Raw genomic sequence first — 8,795 nt, 5'->3', positions numbered from 1 at the left:
CCCCCCCCCCACATTTAAATACATTTATCTGACCACAACAAGATCCAGTCAAGCTACACTGAATTAAATATTCTGGTTTCAACACATTTCTAGTCATCATTTATGAACTAAAACTTATAAGCTCATCCAGGGGTTCCAGGCTCCCTGCCTCACCCTTACTCACCTTCTCACAGCTGCACTAGTGTGTAGATCAGGGCTGTAAAAGCCTTAATTTGGCTGTGAAAGGGTTAACAAAGTACTGTAGCAGTTGCTGCACAGCAGAGGGGAGTGGGAGAGAAGCTAGTAGGGGAATCTTGCCTCTGGTCTGCTTTGGAGCTCACACAAACGTAACCATTAGATGGTAATAGTCACTGCATGCTCCTAAAAGGTAGCTAAGCCTTCCCTTTAAAGGCAGCTAAAATGCGTGTTTGTCCATGAGACATATCATGAAACATCTGCCCCAAATGAAATGTAGTCCTGGCACTTACTAGTTGCGTTTTCAGTGATACCTCTGGGATCGCTAGCCATTTCAACAGGCAAGCTCTGAACAAGTTCCAATTTCTCAGGGATATGCAGGTATTTAATAGTGGAAATTTGTGTGACAGAGGAAATGGAAGATCTTGAGGAGACAGAGGAACCTGAAGAGCAGGCATCTTCCTGACTTGCTTCCATAATTGGGCTGTAAATAAGAAAATTATCAGCTTTTCAGTCTGTTATTAGATGCAGTGCCTAGATAATGCCAACCCAAATTATGCCAGACATCCCTAATTCTTCTACTAGACACAAACCCCTTCTCATCTTGCAGTAGACACTGAACCAACCCTGTGTGGTCTAATCCTGTGATGGAGCCATGTTATTTATACTCAAAATCTGAGATCCTACAAACATTTCACTTAAATTTTCCCCTTCATGTCCCAGTTAAATACTTTAGGCCCCTGCTTGTCCTCAGATAAAGAAGGCTGGTATAATACAAGAGATCCTTGTAGAATTTATTCTGGCTCTCGCCTCTCTTAGGCTACTAAAACCTAATCCATGTTGCTTACTAAGAAACTACAACCATCACTCTCTCATGCATCAACATTGCTCTTCTCCCTGACTACTACCAAACTTGGTCAGGGAATAGGCCAGATACATTCACATTTTGCATCTAGTGTTATACAGTGATGTCTACCCTGAGTAGTCAAACTCAGCTCTAGATTAAGTAAAGATACACTATATAGCTTATTTTACTTACAACAGTACAAAACAGTGACTTAACTGTTCACCAGCACTTTGTTTAACTTCAACCCGTTATCCCGTTTGCATTTCTTAAGCTCCTTCTCCCCCAGTCCCCAATTGTCCAGAATCAAAACTATTGTACATATTAAAACAGTGCTAAATGAGGCACTAGGTGCACCTGGTCTGTAATACTTGTCACACTGGTAATTTCTGAAGGCAGAATAGAAAACCTCCAAACAACTGGACTCAAAACAGGAAGAAAGCACATAAAGGCTGCTTGCAGATGTTAAAAAACAAAAAACAAAAAAACAAAAAAAACAAAACCCAAACCCAAAAACGTGCTTTATCAGACACAGCTCACTACTAGAGCCCAGCTCTGCAGCATCTGTCTACTTTGGGAGCTTTAGCAGGGCTTTTTGTCATTTTATCTAATAGCTGATTCAATCAGCTATTAGATAAGTGTCCAAAAAGCTGCACTAAAGTGCCTGATCTACACAGACGTTGGGTGAGTCAGGTCCAACTAACGTGCTACATGCTCAGAAGAGGTGTTGGGTTTAACACAGGAGCTTTAAACAGAGTTTAAAGCGCCATATTTTTTTTTTTTAGTATCTGCAAGCAGCCAAAATTTGCAATTTACAAAATATTACCTCAGCTTCTTAACGCAAAGAGCTTCGCTGTAAGTACCCTCACAAGCAGGGATTTGCTGGCTCAGACACGTGTTCTTGGCTTCTGGACACTCTTTCTTCAGGAGACTTTCAGGATCAGTAGGAGTTTGGATTCTCTGTAGTCCTACCCCATGGAAGGGAGTTGATGCCAAGTGGGCAGCCCTAACAAAGTCACAGGTATCTTCCGGATTGGCACAAAGGGTTTTGTTCTTGTAGGAGCCTGTCAAAATTGCATCTTCAATCAAGGGTTCAATTCCATTGAGCTCATTCTGAAACAAGCGGAAAAAGAAGTCCATGGATTTTGTGTTTCTAACCATTTCAGTTACAATCCAAGTGCTCCCCACTGTCTCCAACTCAAGAGCGCTACATATTTTCACCTTCCTTCTATGTGGCAGACTGTTATGCTGTCATTTATATTTATTAATAAACTGTACATGGTCTTTTGCTTTTTACCAGCTCATAAGCAAATATAAAACTATTAAAATCATCCTAGATGGTTATCCTTCAACTTTGCTTTTGAGGGTTTCCTAAATACCCATCTTTGGATTTTCCATTAGGTACTTCTCACAAGGCTCACCTACTATGCTGCAGTCTCCTGCCTACCCCTCTAAAATGCTTTCCAGTGCACTGGAGGCAGTGATGAAGTTTTAAAGACTGTTCTTTCTTCACTCTTTTCATAACTCCTCAGACTGCCCCCTTATCCAATCTAGTCACCAAATATGTCCTACCTCCCCCGAACAATCATTATTAAAGGGCATCTCTCCCTCTCCCTCTGGCTTTTCTTATGAAAGGTATTACCATTCATTCAAGCTGGACAACTGAATTCCGACTACTTAAGGTTCACCTGTATTGTTTCAATTAGATAGCAATTTCTTAATCCTGAGCTACTGTTTAAAGTACGGTTGATGTGAACTACTTAGAGGCTGCTACAGTGCATGGCAGAGATGGCTACATTTTATTGATTAATGAAAGTATTCCTGAATACATTTCTTGAATTCCAGTGGCAGCTATCTCCTTTATAAGCAACGGATCAAAAAATGTCAAACATTAAATACCTTCCCAACACAAAATACACAACCCCCAAAGTCACTAATGATGTCTAATCTCCTCAAGATTTCTTCTCTGTACTCATGCTCCCCCACCGCCCCTTTGACACTATGGGTCTCCTACTTGCCTTGAAACAATTTCTTCGGCTTTCAAAATGGTTTATTCCTAGTTCTCCTCCTAACGTTCTAGCCAGTCCTTCACTATTAGAACCATCTTCAGTAGATGATTAGCCTTTTTCCTTCCTTTGGGTTGTTTTCTAAAAGCTTGTCTTGGATCTCTCCATTAGCCTTTTGGTTGACAACATCAGCACGCGAGGTCCAACCACTAGGATGCACACTCCTGTCTACCCCTCTACGCTGAGGAGATGCATATATCCCCAAAGATATGACACCATATTTACATGCCAAAAAATGAATTCATCAGCTTCCTCCTAAAACTCTATTGTCCCTGACATTCATTTTTATTCTCGTCAAGCTATTCTATATCCAGTAGTCTCCATCTTGCCATTCTGTTTATATATTACTACACCCTTCAAATCCATTTACTTGTTCATTACCTCCTTCAAAGCTGAAGCTCATCTGAGACTGCTTAACTGCCCTCCCACATTATTCCTCCTCAAATTCACTTTGTAGCCCAGCTACTCTTCTTGGTCTCTAACCATTTCCCTTCTCATCTTAATGCCTTTTCCATGAAACTTTTTATGCTCAGAATAATAACTTTCTTTGGAATAAAGTTTTCTTCACTTTCTCCACTTCTTTGGCTTTATTCTGTAACCAAATTCCATTCTGATGCAATTTCCCCTGCTACTTTAAAATTATTAGAACTTCTATGATTGTGCAAATATTATTGTCCATGACAATCTAATTGGACAAAAGAAAGTTGATAACTCTGACACAAGGACTAGGACTCAGATCCTCAAAAGAACTAAAGAATCATGCAATTATAGTACTATGTTAACATTGATTATGCAACACTCCCAGCCCATAAAAGCTATAGTACTTCTCTCAAAGAGGCTAATCAGAAAGGCTGAAAGAATAAGCAAGCCATATGCAATGTCATCTGAAGCTCTTCAGGGGCTGGCAGACAAGAGTTACTTAATCACTATCAGTAGTTTTTCATCTGATACCCCAACATTATTACCGTTTTATACCTGTTCTTCCCCCACAAAAGCTGCTATAAGGGATATTTGTCCTTACACAGGCTTCTGGTGGTGTATTTTCCTTGGAGGTGATACTTTCTGAAGGTTTACGAACAGAAAGTGGGCGCCGGACACTTTTCTGTGGAAGGCCTAGAGGACAACTAAGAGGAAACAATATTTCATGAAACATTTATAAATAAATAGTGTCTCTGTTCCAGAGACTTATTTCAGTCAGCACTTCAAGTTCACCACTTCAGCTTTGGTATGGAAGGTGTTGCTCCTCTGCCCGTTGACTGCAAAAGCTACTTACCAGTAAAGGTGAAAAATGTTTTTAAGGGTGGCATATAGGAAAGATTTAGGATAAATCCTAGGGAAATCTTCCCAGATGATATCTATGAGACTATGGAGTCTCCTAAAGGAAAATGTATACGACAAGCCAAAAGACAGACAATAAGGAACAACACAGAAAGTAATCTTGCTAATAGAAAGGAGTAGGTAAGGGGTAAGACTAGGCCATAAGATTTTCCACACTCTCCAATATATAGTTCCAATGATTCTACCTGACATTTTGGCTTATTGAAGCAGAGGATTCATCAAATATGGAAAAAGGCACAGTAGGTCTCTGTGAGAGAAGATAACCTTCACCTGAAAAAGAAAACAAGAGACTTTATGGTATGGACAGTTTTTCAAAGACCCAGTAGTTCTCAGAACCCACTCAAGATCTTACAAAAAGAACCAGTCCTAGCAGGATGTTTTTTAACTTTATAGTATTGTATTTAAGCACAATAGTAGCTCAGTAGAGTTTAAATGACACTTGGTTTTGCTGTGCTGAAGAGCGATACTTTTACTCTCTGAGATCTGTCAGTCTACCTAATCTGTCTGGAGTATTCTTTATAGCTGGTACCCTTTTTTTCTAAGCTTGATCTCATCTTCCTGTTGTCAACCTCATCATCCAAAAAACACATTTTTTCCAAGTTCCTTGGCATGCAGCTAACAGCTCCATTATCTCTATTAGTTAGGGATAGCCACAGGTTAAAAGTAAAAAAGAAAAATGTATTTAGTCTACATCCTCCACAACAAAGAAAATAAAATAGATAATATTCTACACTTGGAATGCTATAGAACCTTTTTTTCTTTCCAAATTTTTCCAGCTCCTCCAAAAGCCTTTCTACACTGGTATTGCTCTCAATGACAATATGGAATTCTAGAATGTGCACAGGAAAAGGGGAAGGACCCTCAACTATTAAAAAAGCAATTCAACTTGAAAGACACTTTAAATAATCACAGCTCTCTGAACACACACCACTGAGCTTGTTAAGCTCTTGAACGTGGCCAGAACCTTTTATAATTAGCATGTTCTGATCCTCATTCTTCTAAGGCATGGTTCTCTCTTGATATTAAATTGAAAGAAATATTATATAATCTTCTCCCCGAACTTTATCAGTTTAAAGAGTACTTACTATCAGAGCAAGGTGGTTTGTGCTGTTGGTTATCTTCTACCAGCTGGAAACTGCTGTGAATAAGATACAGGTACATTTTTATATTTCTCTCTCTCACCTCTCTCAACCCCAAACAAACTTTAAAAAAAGCTGTGCCACTTAATACATCGACATTAACCTCCTCAGAAGAATTCTGCTCAGAAGTTAATATGCTAGGAGACCTTGGTTCTCTACATGGAGACCCCTTCACCCCCCGCAAAACCCCCACAGCCCAAGAGCTTGTGGAACGACTAAGCAAGTTTACCACAAAAGGAAACAAAAAAAAGGAAAAGGGAAAGAGGCTGACAAAGAACCTCTTTCACCTTTTACTGCCTGCTCAAAAACAACACTTCACTACCTTTGTACATGAGGCAGTTCCTTTACAGGCATTGTTTCACTGGAGAAAGATACTTCTTGCTCTTTAAGAGGTGCTGAAGCTCCCATCAAACCAGGTTCCATTCTCCTGGGCTCCTTCTCGTCTGTTAGCTGTGGCCGTCAAGGAGAAAAAAAAATAAGATTGTGATGGAATAACATACAATGCTACCAACTTCCATAAAGTGCACTTAACAGCCTTGTCCAAAATTAGAGCCAGACAGAACTGATTTAAATTACTCATTTCAATCATGATTTAAAAGCAATTTTAAATAGCTTTATTTATACGGTTTTGTTATTTCCCTAGGGAAAATGTCATTATCATTGGTTAGTATGTTTTTTTATTTTATTTGAAAAATATATTTTTTTATATTGGTCTAGATCAGTGGTTCTCAACTTTGCTGGACTGGAGGCACTTCTCAGAAAGTGCCAGCTTTTAGCTTTCACTTATTTCTTGGTTACAGAAAAATAACTGAGCAACTCTTCTGTTCCAAAGAATTCAGGAAGACTACAACAGGTCACAATGCTTTTGACACTATGGATTTCTATCTGAAATCTCCAAATTTAATCTTGTGAATTGCATGTAGGTAGCTGCACACCTAACTGTACTCAGGATCCCACAGCACCTTTAAAAGAATCTTAAAGACACTCCAGAGTGCCACAAAATCATGGTTGAAAAAAGCATACTTGTCCAGATTCTTACTTTCTGTTAAACAATAAATTGCTTAAAGGCATAAGGGCAAGAATTCTTGTGGGTGATATCTTTTGGAGCAACTGAAAGGTTGGGATAGACAGAGACAAGCTTCCAGGTATCACAGTACCCTTCCTCATGTGTATGAATGAATATTGAACATGTTGAATTATAGTGTATCCTTCTAGGCATCTTTTACTAGACAATTACTTTTTTACCCATGTTTGTGTTGTGTCTGCTGGATGAAAATTAGAATTCTGTTTAAAACAAACTACTTCTAGGCATTTCAGTTAGTTAAAAGTTATCATACTTACATACATTTAAAATAGGAAGAAAAGTATTTTCTCCTAAAACAGTTACAACAGAAATTATACTTAAAGCATAACAAGTTATGCCATATTTATAAAGCTAGATAAAAAAAATTAGAGATGTCCTCTACCTTCTGACTTTAAAAAGCAGGTCTTAAGTAAATACTTTTAACTTAAGGAGGGATCATTTATTCAGTATATTTTTATTTCAATACTTTAGTGGAAATGTAAGCCTTAGACGTTACCTGCTCATGTGCTCTCTGCTGCTGGTTGTCTCGTGTATCCCTTAGCATCCTCTCTAGCTCTTTAATCTTCTTCTGCATCTCTTCCTTCTTCTGTGCTATGGCCCAAAATTCCTCTAAAGGGAGAAGGGGGTGGATAAGAAGGTACATTTGCCAGGTACAGCTTAATTTCTGATGGTTCTGGATTAACTCTTTTACTTGAGACAAAAAGATCAGCTTTCTTCTTTCAGATCATTTTGGAGATTGTCAGCCAGTAAGGCTGAGCCAATAAAACTGTGTAGCACAGTGACATATACCACCCCATAATCTTTGGAACACTATGTAAGTTTTCTTTATACATTTGGATTCTCTTTGCTGCTCATATTCTACATTGAGCATAAACAAATGTTCAGCTACAGTGTGGCCAGCTGTTTTGCTCTTTCTAGTATCTCACTGTGGATAAAATAAATGTATTAAGTGAACAGCAACAGAAACTCCCACACTATGAAACGGTCTAAACCAGGGATCAGCAATCTATGGTTCACAGGTGAACCATAGATTGCTGGTACGCAGCTCACAGAGCCACCGGATTAAACCCATTGAACTGGAGCTTCAGTAGTGTTTGGCAGTGAGGACTTTGCTCATGTAGTGCCACACCACACCATGGCTAGGTGACAGAGAGTTTTGCTGTGCCATGCTGCTGCTAAAAAAGGCATGGAGAAGCAATAGTGGCAGCAGCTAGGTCCTAGCACTGACTCACCACAGAGCCTGCCATTCTGGCCCACCATCACAAAACACTGAGCACTACTAGTTTAGACCAACAGTCAGCAATCTCTGACCCAGGGGGCTCTCCACAGGTCCAGTAATTTGGCAGCAGGGGAGCAGAAGCAGCATTGCTTCCAGACTCACAGTAAGTTAAGACTGTCACTGCTCTTCCACTGCCAAATTTCCAGACCTGAAGGGGGATTCCCACGTTCTACCTGACATGGCCCTACACTCTGGATCGTGCTGGTGTACGGTTACTCTGTGGCTTGTTCTGGCACATGGAATTGCACCTGTGGACAAACTTTGCACTGGATCCAGCCTGCAGAATGGCCTTGCACCACTCATTCAGCCCAAAGGGCCAGAGAAGGTGAGCACAACTGGTCTAAAATAAACAGTTTTGTCAGCAAACGTTCATTTCTGCCAATAAACAAAGTGGATTCACATTTAAATACCTTCCCAGGCAGCAGAATTCTATACTCTACTGGCAGAGCTACTCTGCCTCTGGCAAGAAAGGTAAGGCTTCTGCAGTGATTCAACAGTTGACTGAACATGAACAATCAGTGATTCTCAACCAGGGTGCCTTAAAATCCTTTCAAGGGTGCCAGGGGGTGACATACAATGTTAGAACTGTTAGGTTTGCAAACATGATTCACAACATAGGCTATAAAAATTCAGAGTTGTGGTCTTTATCAGCTCTTTGCAACAGAAAAACTGCTCTATTTTTCTGTAGGTAAAAAAAGAGTGAAAAACCAAGAGCTGGCATTTTCTGAGGAGTGCCTTAAGTCTATCCAGGGATGGCTTGAATCAAAAAAAAAAGAAAGCTGAGAACCACTGATATACATACACACACTCATACCTTCAATCACCTACTGAGGGCCAATCAGCACCTGGTACCTTCCCAGGGTGCACTTTG

General features: G+C 39.8%; 1 protein-coding gene across 2 annotated transcripts in view; it reads right to left on the bottom strand.

The window, feature by feature from the left end:
• BUB1B (BUB1 mitotic checkpoint serine/threonine kinase B) overlaps positions 1-8,795 on the bottom strand; it is a 55,934-nt gene that overhangs the window by 19,025 nt on the left and 28,114 nt on the right. The window contains exons 10-16 of one of the 2 annotated variants that reach the window (XM_019518989.1): positions 7,142-7,254; positions 5,884-6,011; positions 5,508-5,560; positions 4,608-4,692; positions 4,106-4,208; positions 1,845-2,131; positions 468-658 (exon numbers count right to left, since the gene is read on the bottom strand). In XM_019518989.1, the coding sequence (XP_019374534.1) occupies positions 468-658; positions 1,845-2,131; positions 4,106-4,208; positions 4,608-4,692; positions 5,508-5,560; positions 5,884-6,011; positions 7,142-7,254 (960 nt within the window). The remainder of the gene's footprint in view (positions 1-467; positions 659-1,844; positions 2,132-4,105; positions 4,209-4,607; positions 4,693-5,507; positions 5,561-5,883; positions 6,012-7,141; positions 7,255-8,795) is intronic. The other variant, XM_019518990.1, reaches the window with a different exon arrangement.

The sequence above is a fragment of the Gavialis gangeticus genome, unplaced genomic scaffold, assembly GCF_001723915.1.
Source record: "Gavialis gangeticus isolate Ggan-Ray unplaced genomic scaffold, GavGan_comp1, whole genome shotgun sequence".
Classification (NCBI taxonomy): domain Eukaryota; kingdom Metazoa; phylum Chordata; order Crocodylia; family Gavialidae; genus Gavialis; species Gavialis gangeticus.
Note: the sequence above shows the minus strand (reverse complement) of the source record. Positions and strands in the feature narration are given on the sequence as shown.